Raw genomic sequence first — 13425 nt, 5'->3', positions numbered from 1 at the left:
ATTAAACGATTACAGAGACAGAAAGTGCTCTAAAAGTTACGCCACAGTTTACAAATTTAAACATATAAAAGTCAGGGTTGGACATTTATCAGTCTGATCAGAATCAAATAAATCTTTGGAAGGGGAGATTCTTTAGTCACTTTTTCAGATAACCCAGGATCGGTGTGTTCTGCCCTTTTCAAACCGTCCATGCATCAGCAAAATAACTCTTTTTATTTATGTATTTATTTATTTAAATCAACATTTATCTGTCTGATCAGAATCAAATGAATCTGGAAGAAGAGGTTCAAACATTAGATTTTTATTCAATCTTTCAGATAACCCAGGATTGGTCTTTTCTGCCCTTTTCAAACCGTCCATGCATCAGCAAAATAACTCTTTTTATTTCTTTATTTCTTTATTTAAATCAACATTTATCAGTCTGTTCAGAATCAAATAAATCTGTGGAGGAAGAGATTCCTTAGTCACTCTTTCAGATAACCCAGGATTGGTCTGTTCTGCCCTTATCAAACTGTCCATGCATCAGTCTCAGAACTATTTTTATTTATATATTTATTTAAATCAACATTTATCTGTCTGATCAGAATCAAATAAATCTGGAAGAAGAGATTCAAACATTAGATTCTTAATTCACTCTTTCAGATAACCCAGGATTGGTCTGTTCTGCCCTTTTCAAACCGTCCATGCATCAGTCTCAGAACTCTTTTTAATTATTTATTTATTTATTTATCTATTTATTTATTTTTGTATTTAATTTATTCAAATCAACATTTATCAGTCTGATCAGAATCAAATAAATCAGTGGAAGAAGAGATTCTTAATTCACTCTTTCAGATAACTCAGGATTGGTCTGTTCTGCCCTTTTCAAACCGTCCATGCATCCATCTCAGAACTCTTTTTCTATATTTATTTATTTATTTACTTCCTTATTTGTTTATTTATTTATTTATACCAACATTTATTTGTCAAGTGTGATGATGAAAACAAAAAATTAGCAGATGTAAGAAGTGAACACAGATTTTTTTTAGAGACTGCTTCCTTCGCTCTCACTCTTCACACTGAGCTCCTCTATGCCAGAATAACAAATTTATATTCTCATCTGCCCACACAAATATGTTGGAGATATGCCTATAATTACTCAAAAGTTGAGCCGGTTTTTTGATATTTCATAGGTGGTATTTTCCGATCACAGCACACTTAAATGAGGACGCCCAACTCGGTGAAAATTACATTTTCTTTGCATAATTACTCTCCAACAAAGGCTATTATCATTTAATTCCCATGTAATTGCATGTTGACACAATGTTTCTGCTGATGTAATTACCTCTCCGTTACAAAGAAGGAGCACTCCAGAGCTAATCTCAGTGGACAGGCTGCAGCACCTTAGAATAAACTGAGGAAAATGCACCAAATAGATCCAGTTTTAATGAATGTATGAAACAGTTTAACAAACAAAAACTGAAAAAAAGGGAGACAAAGCCTTTTTCTTTTACAGCTCTCCTGTAAGTGCTCCGCGTGTGTGTCAGTGTGTGTGTGTGTGAGTGAGTGTGTGTGTGTGTGTGTGTGTGTGTTGATGGACAGTCGTGCGTTTGTCGCTGCCCTGATGAGCCGCTGTGAAGAGCCGTGTCCCTCCTCCCCGCACCACCCACCCTTCCCCGGCCAGCTTCCATGGCCTTTGTTTTTCTTTTCTCTCCTTTTCTCTCCTTTTCTCTCCTTTTCTCTCCCCTCCCTCTCTCTCTCTCTCTCTCTCTCTCTCTCTCTCTCTCTCTCTCTCTCTCTCTCTCTCTCTCTCTCTCTCTCTCTCTCTCTCTTTTCTTCTCGTTATTCAGCTACTGCCACAGTGCGACAGCAAAGACGCTTGGCCCATAATTATGCATGAAGCTTCACTGCCAATTAGCAGAGGTTCCCCTGTCCCTCTCGCTGAGTTAGACATGCTAATTCATTTGACATATGATGTATAAAATTCATTATGCATTCTGAGTAGTTTGCATGGCTGGCTTCGTTTTAAATCAAATAATGTATAGAAAGTTTTCTTTTTTTTTTTTCTTGTGATTTAAAAAAAAAAACGTTTGTTTGCTTTCCAGAAACAAATACTTTTCTTTTCTTGGCCTTCATCTTTTTCCTTTAACTGGAGTCACCTCTCAGCGTCGGGAGAGGATATTTGAGAATATTCATATCATTAAAACACATTTTCGACATCTCATCGCAGAAACGTGTGATTTAGTTCTCAGGGTAAAGGTCTTTGGTTAGAGGTTTATTTTCCTTAAAGCTGTCTGAATTTTAAGTGTTAATAACAAGGAGCAACCAAAGGAAACAAAATAAAGACAGATAAGTAGTTAATCTTAAAGATATCAGTGTTTGATTCCTTAAAGGTCTTTATTTCTATTAAATTGAGGTGGATTTAAGTCAAAGCAATTAAAACAGTTTGCGTGTGTGTGATTGTTGAAGTGCTGGGACCGTAAAATTGTCACCTCAGCTTACAGGAGGAAGTGCCTTAATGAGTGGGACAGTTTTATGTGGACAGCCCTTTGTAGTCTGGATGCTAAAGCCGAGGCTGAAAGGGCTTCAGGCAAACACTTAACAAAAAAAAAAAAAGAGAGAGAGAGAGCAGACATGAAAAAAAAAACCCTCGGACTATCTTCCACTTTTATTTCACCTCTCCAACGTCTCAGAAACACTTTCAGTATTTCCTCATCGAACGTGTAATTAATCCTCCTCTTGTTTTATTTAACGGCCGAGGCTGTGGGGAACATTTCTAAGGCACCGTGTTGCTCCAGTTAGCTGGACGAAAACTTCCTTCCCTGTACTTAACCCTTCACCTGAGAAAGTAAATGTGTAATGAAATCTTCCACTGAGCCGTCTACAAAGTGTACGATGACTTACGATTACAGGTGCCCGCGCCTTAAAGGAGATTTAAGACTCATCTAAGCAGCAACAGGAATAAGTGTTAGCAGCCAACAGGTAGTTTATAGCTGCAGACAGGACTGAGTGTTCGAGCTCACGTGAACAAAGTGAATCAATTAACTCAAATACTTAAAAGTAGGATGACATTCTCCCCCTTGTTGATTCAGGGACTTCTTTTAGACGTGGCATCTTGACAATCGCAGTTAAAATGTGCGTTGGAAAAAGGCCCTCCCATGGCCTTGTGACTTCTGTTAAATGTCTCTGCTGTTTGGTGGTCTGAGTCCAGGATGGAGAGCACGACGGGTCTGTGAGTGGGCCGCAGATTAACTGGTTCACTCTGTGAGTACATGGCACTTTGAGAAGACGTGTGTTTAAAATGGCAGGAGAGATTGCGGGGGCCCCCACGCACTGAGCACTCCAGTGATGGATGCCTCTCTCTCTCTCTCTCTCTCCGTCTCCCTCTCTCTCTCTGTCTCTCTATCGGAGGATTTGCGAAGCACAAACAGATCTGAGCAATGAACTGTGACGAGTAGGAGTATCTCTCTAAGCTTTCCAAACTTTAACTTTGCATCAACAGAGAAAGCAGAGCAGGGCCAGACGAGGAGGGGAGGAAGGGAGGAGGAGGGGAGGAAGGGAGGAGGAGGAAGGGGGGATAAGTAGAACAAAACAATAAGTCTTTAAGTTATGTTCAGTCTATTGTAATTTAAATAACGCAGGAGATCCTTTTACCTATCGCGGGGAGAGGTTTGAAGAATATTGATAATTTGCGGTTGGCTGCCTTCCCCAGCAATCATGCGTTTTCCTCTAAAACAAAGGATTTACAACACCTTGGTGTAGGAGTGTAATGACTGTGAGATCTGTGAGGCCTGACGGCTGCTCTGACAGCAAGAGTCCTATTTACATCCCCTTCAACTGTGAAAAATGAAGGATTAATGTCCAGGAGCCTGGCTTTTTTAAACAGGAGGCGGAGATTACACCGAGGCTTTGTTCTCCCTCTGAGTCATTAAATCAGAGCGAACCCTGCGAGTAATGGCTGACTGTAAACTGACCCCGTATGCAGATATTGGCGTTGTATGTAGTTCGACGGGGCAGAAATAGGTCTTCAGCCTGATATCCGGTCAGCACATGAATTAACACACGCGTGTTTGATTGAGGCTCTCCTGCGAGTGTGACCTGATTGCTCTACATCTTAGCACAGACGTCAAAATATTGGCATGTTAAGGAGGCTGATTGTTTCAGACTAATGGTCAGTCAACCTCTCTGATTGGTGCGCTTGGCTGCACTCCTCCGGGAACGCGGCCTGTCGTTGGCCCCTCGCGGATTTAAGCAATATGAAAATTTGCATTAGGTTCACTTTATTGTTTTCTTGTTGTCTGTTAATTCCAGTCTGCAGAGCAGGCAGTGACCCATGGCCTGGAAACTCCTCAGACTCCTCAGACTCCTCCAGCCCCTGATCTAGCTTGAGCAGGACTCCTTATACACCCACTCTCTCTTTAAATCCACTCCTGCGATCATATCACTCAGAAATCTGCACATTAAAGCAGTTTGTCTGATTTCTTTTCTGTGATTTAAACTCATCCTTCAACGTTTGGTATTTAACACTTTGCTCACTCAGTGAATTCATCAAGAAACTAAGAATCTGCTTCTTATTGATCGGCTCATTTTGGACACTAATTTATGTTTCAACCAGTCAACTTAATGAAGCATTAATGGGAGTCTGTGTTTATTTCATTGCAATGCTAACAAGTCCTTATCTGGGATCATTATTTATGCATGCAGCCTCCGTGTTAAAACTAAATAAAAATTCAGTACCTTGATAGGACACCATGTTTTTTATTATTTGATTGCATAACATTAAATGAACCGAGCCCTCGCAGCTTTAAACGCCAGAAGAAAAAAAAAAAAACGTTGGCCATCTTCCACCGAGGAAGCGAGTCGACTTGGCCAAGAAAATGTCAACTTTGTAAAGAGAGCCATGTTGCAGATGCTTTTAGCTTATGGTGGGTGTGCTTAGTGATTAGCTTTAACACAAACACGGCAGTATGAATTATTTGGAGCCTGGTAATGAATTTATTTATCGTGCATTAATAGCATAAGGCAGGGATTATTTTTAAAATGTGGAGGGCATGAGAAGAAACACAGAGAGGCGGGCTTATGGAGGGAGGGAGGACGGAGGAGGGGGCAGGGGGGGTTAAGGCTGCATTTTCGCTAAGGCTGTGCATCTGTGAGCAGCATGCTTGTAAACTATAGCATCTCACATATTACACAGAAGAAGCTATGGTGGGTCTTTTGTGCAGGAATCTTAAATCCAGTGTTTTGTTCTCCTCGTTTTTGTCGCGATAAAGAGCAGAAATGAGAGGAATCTGCAGCATGTGGCACCGCTGGATGAGAAGAATGTCATAATAAGGACGAGACGACTCTGCTTTGAGGAGGAGGATGTAGCTTTGAGAAAAAAAACACACATTCAGTGTCCTGTGTGCATTTGATCTTTAAGTCATAGGTCAGCACGTAAACGCAGAAATATCACACGGGCGTACACGACGAGCTCGCTGCTGTTTGAACCTGTGATGTCCCAAAAATGTGTCATAATGCAGACTCTTATTCCAGGAGACACAATATCAACACCTCTGTTATACTTCGATCTTCTTTTAAAGCAGGGGCTCCCAAACTTTTCAGCCTGTGACCCCCAAAATAAAGGTGCCAAAGTCTTGAGACCCCCACTGTCAATCAAAGTGATTTAATGTGGCTTCATTTAGCTGATCTGCAGAAAGTGACCCTACCTATATGAGCATGTGTCTGTGTTTCCTGTGCCTTTATGAATGAACCTGCTGCTACTGATGCTTTTGATAATTCACTGTTCACTAACCCTAAACTTAGGAGTCATCTGGGAACAAAGAAAAGCAGAAAACTCATTACACTTTCTATTTTCAAGGTTTTATTTCAAGTTTAGCTTCTATTTGTATCTATATTTTTTACTTTAATGGACAAAATAGATAGATAATTTAAAAAAATAAACATTTTGGAAGACATCTCACGACCCCCCATTTGTGTTTCGTGACCCCCCAAAGGATCCCAACCCACACTTTGGGAACCCCTGTTTTAAAGTATTTAAAACCGATAATAATAATATGATTATTTATTATATGATTGTTGTTTAGGACCCTAATTCTCCTCCTCTTCCTGTTGAATCCTTGACTCCTCACAGCCACAACACACACTCACACTAACAGATCCACAATCAGGGCCGGCCTGTGGCATAGGCAGAGTAGGCAAATGCTAGGGGCGCTGTCCTTCCAAAGGGGGCGCCATTTGCACCCTAAATGAGTGAGGAAGAAAATTTGAAACCAACAGGAAGAATAATATTTTTTATTTAATATAATTTGGGGTTAAATTGCAGAGTGATGCCAGTAGACATTTAAAATCGTGTGATTAACTTTTGGTTTTTTAAAAATTGGTTTGCAGAGCAGTTTTCATGCAAAGTGCAAAGTGTTCATGATTAATTGTCTTTGTTTTGTTTTGTTTAGAGATAGACTGATATGGTTTTTTCAGGGCTGATACCGATACCCATTATTAGTAGTCAAGGAGGCCGATAACCGATATTTGGAGCCGATATTCATTTGCAGTAGAAGGGAAAATATTGGTGTCAAAATTTTGAATAATACAAACTCCAACACTTAACTTCGTTTTAATGCCTTTAAGCATATGTTTGTTAAACAGCTTTTCAGATTTGCAACATGTTAAAGGTTTTCTTTTTATCTTAGAGAATAAACATCTTTGTTTTAAAATTCTAACACAAAGTTCAGGGAGTTCCCAGGCTCAGCAGCATGTCTTATAAAGCTCTCTAAAGTTTTCAAAAATGTCAATATAACTAACTAATAATCTTTCACTTATCTTTGTTTTAAAGGGGTATTTCAGTGTTTTTGAAGTGGGGTTGTATGAGTTTTAAATCACTAGTAGTTGTAGGGGCCACAACGGATCCTGCTCAGCTCGGCCCCTGTGATGAGAAACTGCAGGGAGAAATGGAACACAAGCTAGGCTACTGTTTCTACAGACGGTGTCATTTCTGCCACAGGATTTAGTGAATTTGGAGGCAAAATAACCCAGTTTTAAATCGATCTCTTATCGGATGTCATATTTTTAAAAAAGGCTGATGCCGATATGTGTCAAAATGCCGAATATCGGCGCCGATAATCGGTCTATCCCTAGTTTATCTACACATCGGTAGCTGCTAGCTTAATTAGATAGAACATGTAAGCTAGGATTAAATATAATATATACAGTTGTGCTCATAAGTTTACACACCCTGGCAGAATGTATGGTTTCTTGGGTAGTTTCTGTTGTCTTTATGATATATAAAAAGAGTAAACACAGTTGTTTGATAAAAATGTTGCTTCACCCAACCACTAACCATGAGGGGAAAAAAAGTTTGTCTCTTATCATTCATTTTCTCTGAAAAATGGCCCAAAAAAATCCCAAATTCTGCCAGGGTATGCATATTATGAGCACATCTGTATTTAATATATTTTGTTCCTGCTAAATATCAGTGTTATTACCAATTCATTTTTGTTTTGAAATAAAGGAAACGTGTGAAACATAAATCTGTATGTCAGGTGTGTTTAAGTGTGTATATGATGTGATTGTTGGGGGAGTTGGTTACAATACAAGGGGCACCATTCAAAATCCTGCCTAGGGCCATCTCTGTCTACAATCCTCCGCTCTAATGCTCCATGTTTTTTATTTCCATTGAAGTTTTTAACTGAATTAACTCTTTCTAATTCATGCTTTGTCTCCTTCTCCCTCTTCCAGTTACCTTCCGTGGTTCGAAATCTACTACAAGTTGCTAAATACCCTCGCAGACTACCTTACAAAACAACAGGTAACCACCTCTTTGAATGTTCCTCTCTTTATTATTTCATGTCTACAGCACTACATGTGGTGTAAAGTACATAACGGGGGGAAATAAGAGACCGTGGTTTGATTCGGTTTTTAAAGAAACAAGCGCACAGTTTAGTGTTTTTGGAAGTGAACTGTGGTGAGATGTTTTCCTCCGTTGTGTTCTCCCTCTGCATTGCTGCGTGTTGTCTTTTGTGTGCGAGTTTTGTTCGCCGTCTCGGGCTCGACTTGGCTCCTGTTGTTAGCAGCAACAATGTTGACATTTCACAGACCAAACGCTGATCTGACACTGGAAGTTATTCCTGATGATTTACTGGAAAACAAATCGTTAAGAAAAAAAAAAGGCAACCACACACACACACACACACACACACACACACACACACACACACACACACACACACACAGGGGAGAACACACAAACACACACAAATGTTTCACACTTCACAAAAGTCTTTTCCCCTGACTATTCAGTGCATTGTACGAGCAAAGGGAGGGAAATGTAAAATATGCAACAAACTGGGGAGATGTGCAGCGTCTAGCGCAGAGGGTGTAGGTGATGTTCCCATGTTTTGACTGAAGAGAGGAGGAAGACAGAGGAGAGGGAGGGGAGGGAGAGCGAGGGAGACATGCAAGGAGCTTTGGGACCGCTTTCAATTGTCATGTAGTCGCTGCTGCTTCCAAGACCCCTCAGAGAGCGATGATCGGGACAGAGAGCTGCAGTAAAGAGGGACAATCACATAAACATTTACTGTAAACGAACGTTTCCCTCTGATTGAAAGGAATCCAGCAGGACGCCGTGATTAAGTAGAAGGAGAGAGAGACAGAGAGACAGACACATTTGTTTTTGTGAGACAGACAGAGAGAGAGACAGGAAAGATTGCTGGAAATCCTGGGTGACTGAAGTGTTAGTGTGCATGATTTGGTTTCTATTTACCCCGCTGTCCGTTCCAGGCGAGAGGGAGATGTTGACAGACGAGGGAAGACAGAAGAGCGATGAGGGTTTAAGGCGAGGGGTAAATGAACTGTTTCCCCAGGCCGTGTTGCTGACCATGCGTGTGAGCATTGAGCCTCTCATGACAGGAGGCTGTTCGATTGCACACACCCCAACGCAACACCCCTCCCCTTCCCACCCTCCCTCCCTCCTACCCTTCCTCTTCTCTTACTGTACATCGCCGCCCATTCCTCTCGAGTTTCTATTTCTCACAAGCTCACACACACTAACACACACGAACACACACACATGCACATTTCCTCAAACGAGCAGCGGCTCGTAGCCAAAAGCAAAACAAAGTTCCCTGAGAGGGCAAATAGAGAAAGAATCCAGCAAACAACAAAGCCTGACCCCGGTGTGAACGCTTCTTCGTTCAGTTTAGTTGCACAAAAAGCACAAAGTTGCAGAGCGTCGTCTCCTGTCAGTCCTCCAGCGAGTGTAAATGGCAGTCTTGTCATGGAGCTCATAAATGCTGGAGGAGTAATCTCAAGGCCAGTTCTGTGGTCAAGCTCGCCCTCTCGTCTGCAGAGCGGGGGGACCCCTGCTTAATTACAGACAGCCCACTCACCGCCGTAAATCAACGCCGCCGGATAATAAGCGTCTGCAGCCCCACGTTCAGCCGTCTTTTAACCTCGCCATTGCTCGTTAAACACATGTCAGTCGGATGTTTTGGAACCCTCCAGGCCTCGCTGCAGGATTGCCCTCTGGTCTGCAGCAGCGCCTGTCCCAGCACTGTTGTTAAGATTGACACATAACTCGCGACAACAACAAAACAAGTAAATAAAATTCATGTGTCCTATGTTTTCTTATTCGTTTGTTGTCTCTCTCTCTCTCCCTCAGGAAAATGACTTGAATGACATGCTGAATTCTCTCTATGATCTGCCTGTGCCAAAGCCCTTCACGCCAGTCAACCTGAGTGTGGTAGGTATAGATCTCGTATTCTCCCTTATCACAGAGCGAGACAGCTGAGAGTGGAGGTAGAAACAGGGAGAGGAGGACAGGTAGGTTACTGTAGTACTGTGCTGCATTAGGAAGACTGCAGGGGAAGAGGAGGAGATGAGAACAGCTGGTTAAAGGAGTAAAACACTGAGGAGAGACACTTTTTATTTATTTTTCTCACTGGATTATCAGAATAACTGAGAATTTTACAATCACTGCAGTTGTGAGTTGTTAATGCAGAAACAAACTGCACATCAAGAGCAGAGAAAACAAGCAAAGATATGCCCTGATGTATGGAAGAGGATCAGGGCTGCTGTGGAAAAAAAAGGTGCACAATTACTTTTATTCTGAGATTAAAGTCAGAATTCTGACTTTAATCTCAGAATTCTAACATCAATCTCAGAATTCTGACTCCTATTTAGGAATTTTTACTTTAATCTACGCGTTCTGTCTTTAATCTCAAAATTCTGACATTAATCTCAGAATTCTGACTGTAATCTCAGAACTCTGACTTCAATCTTAGAATTCTGACTTCAAACTTAGAATTCCGACTTTAATCTAGGAACTCTGACTCCAATCTCAGAATTCCAACTTTAATCTCAGAATTCCAACTTTAATCCCAGATTTCTGACTATAATATCAGAATTCCAACTTTAATCTCAGAATTCCAACTTTAATCTCAGAATTCCACTTTAATCTCAAAATTCCAACTTTAATGTCAGAGTTCTGACTTTAATCTCAGAATTCCAACTTTAATCTCAGAATTCTGACTTTAATCTCAGAATTCCAACTTTAATTTCAGAATTCCAACTTTAATCCCAGATTTCCAACTTTAATCTCTGAATTCCAACTTTCATCTCAGAATTCCACTTTAATGTCAGAATTCCAACTTTAATGTCAGAATTCCAACTTTAATGTCAGAATTCCACTTTAATCTCAGAATTTCAACTTTAATCTCAGAATTTCAACTTTAATCTCAGAATTCCAACTTTAATGTCAGAATTCCACTTTAATCTCAGAATTTCAACTTTAATCCCAGATTTCTGACTTAAATCTCAGAATTCCACTTTAATCCCAGAATTCCAACTTTAATCCCAGATTTCTGACTTAAATCTCAGAATTCCAACTTTAATCTCAGAATTCTGACTTTAATCTCAGAATTCCAATTTTAATGTCAGAATCCCATTTTAATCCCAGAAATCAATTTTTTTTCTGAATTCTGAATTTGAACTTGGAAATTTGACTTTAATCTCAGAATTTGACTTTAAACTAAGAATTCTCACTTAAATCCCTGAATTTTATTTTTTCCTCAGAATTCTGACTTTAATCTCAGAATTCCAACTTTAATTTCAGAATTCCAACTTTAATCCCAGATTTCCAACTTTAATCTCAGAATTCCAACTTTCATCTCAGAATTCCACTTTAATCTCAGAATTCCAACTTTAATCTCAGAATTCCAACTTTAATGTCAGAATTCCAACTTTAATGTCAGAATTCCAACTTTAATGTCAGAATTCCACTTTAATCTCAGAATTTCAACTTTAATCTCAGAATTTCAACTTTAATCTCAGAATTCCAACTTTAATGTCAGAATTCAACTTTAATCTCAGAATTTCAACTTTAATCTCAGAATTCCAACTTTAATGTCAGAATTCCACTTTAATCTCAGAATTTCAACTTTAATCCCAGATTTCTGACTTAAATCTCAGAATTCCACTTTAATCCCAGAATTCCAACTTTAATCCCAGATTTCTGACTATAATCTCAGAATTCCAACTTTAATCTCAGAATTCTGACTTTAATCTCAGAATTCCAATTTTAATGTCAGAATCCCATTTTAATCCCAGAAATCAATTTTTTTTCTGAATTCTGAATTTGAACTTGGAAATTTGACTTTAATCTCAGAATTTGACTTTAAACTAAGAATTCTAACTTAAATCCCTGAATTTTATTTTTTCCTCAGAATTCTGACTTTAATCTCAGAATTTAAAAATATTGCACTTTAATGTTTTATTTCCAGTGGCCCTAATACTCTTCCAGACTGATGCAAAGTACAAATAATGTAAAGAATATGAACCAGAATAAAACAGAAGAGTCATTTTCTAAATAGTTGTTTGCAGGTCAGCCGGGTCAAACGATGAACTCCTTTAAATGTTGAATGTCACACCAGACCTCTTGCAATCACAGTATTGGAAGAAAAGTTGAGGAATTTGCCGTTACAGGAGACACTTCAGAGGAATTATAAAGTAGAAAGAGTGAGACGAAGAGGGAGGAATAATGAGAAGTTAAATGACATTGACCAGAAGAAGGAGACGAATGCAGGACGGTGAAGCAGAAACAGAGAGAGGATGAAACAGAGGAGATAAAGTGACAGAAAGTGGAGGATAAGATGGTAACAGAGAGACGCACAGAGGGCCCCTCGGCTGACACTCTGTTTGGAAACAAGAAGTGGCGCTAACAGGTTCTCTGTGCGATAAGCTCGAGCCGGACATGTTTAAACTTGAAGGGTCCTTTCACAACTCGTCATGTCTCCTGCTTATCAAAACGTGAGAGCGCTTAGGGAGCCCAGGTCGCTCAAAGTCAGCCTGTGTTTGTGTTCGCTCCGACACAATCTCTCCGTGTGTGATACATAAAACTCTCCGATTCAAACAGTCCCCCGCGCTCCCACGAGCTGATCTCAGCTGAAGGTTTGTTAGAGTTCTGGACCCCACGCTTTTTAAAAGTGTTCATTGTTTGTTTGTTTTTCATCAATCAGTCACTTAAACTTTATTTGTGTAACAACAATGTATAACAGAACAGAAAAACTACACGCTCCTCCCAACAGCTGGAGCACAGGATGATAAAGTGTTCTAAATAAAAACAGAAACTGACCAAGTGGAGATACAGTACCATGAATTCCTAATGAAGGATCACAGGAGGGAGGGTAAACATGGTCAAATCCAAGATAACATGGAGAGACAATGATAATACAAAACAAACAAAGAATGCAGAAGACACAGAACAACATGATATGTAAATTATGACGTAGGATTCGGTCCACGTCGAGGAAAAAGTGTTCAAGATTTTCAGAATAAAGTCAGAATGTGAAGTTTTACTCAGCTGAAGACAAACAGTGGTTGCAGAAGTGTGCAAAGGCTGTCTGTTTGCATAACCTCCCATTGTCCGTTGTTTGTGCATCCATTCAGAATCCTGACTTGTACGACAGTAGGTTTCAAGGTTCAAGGTTCAAAGGTTTTTATTGTCAATTTTCACTGTATATACGAGACATACAGGAAAAACAAGATGCTGTTTCTCTCTTCCAGCTTTTAAATATCTAAAATTTAAATATAAAATACAATAAAATATAATAAAATACAGTTTTATAAAAACAGCCTATGGCTTAGAGAGAGGGGCCGCTGCGTCTGTGCGCGCCGCCATCTTGAATCTAGTAGGAACCTGATGTGCTAAAAGATGCTCCACGTTCCTCGTTTAAATGCAGCTGATTATTTGCTCCTCTGATCTTCCCCTTCAAAATAAAACACAAGCTGACATTAGTCTGAAATCACATAAAGTCATGACTTTTTTTTTTTTTTTTTTTTTTTTTTTTTAAAGTTATATTTTTGGCCTTTTTGCCTTTATTTTATAGGACAGGTGGAGAGAGACAGGAAATGTGGGGAGTAGAGAGTGGGGGAAGACATGCAGGAAATGATCGACCG

At 39.8% G+C, this 13425-nt stretch overlaps 1 protein-coding gene across 2 annotated transcripts in view; it reads left to right on the top strand.

Annotated features, from left to right (window-relative positions):
- The window catches only part of dennd1b (DENN/MADD domain containing 1B), a 182549-nt gene that overhangs the window by 80226 nt on the left and 88898 nt on the right, over positions 1-13425 (top strand). For both annotated transcript variants that reach the window (XM_034675967.1, XM_034675968.1), the window contains exons 6-7: positions 7711-7780; positions 9632-9712. In XM_034675967.1, coding sequence (XP_034531858.1) covers positions 7711-7780; positions 9632-9712 — 151 coding nt within the window. The remainder of the gene's footprint in view (positions 1-7710; positions 7781-9631; positions 9713-13425) is intronic.

This window comes from Notolabrus celidotus, chromosome 2 (genome assembly GCF_009762535.1).
Source record: "Notolabrus celidotus isolate fNotCel1 chromosome 2, fNotCel1.pri, whole genome shotgun sequence".
In the NCBI taxonomy this organism is placed as follows: Eukaryota; Metazoa; Chordata; class Actinopteri; order Labriformes; family Labridae; genus Notolabrus; species Notolabrus celidotus.
This window is presented reverse-complemented; position numbering and strand designations above follow the sequence as displayed.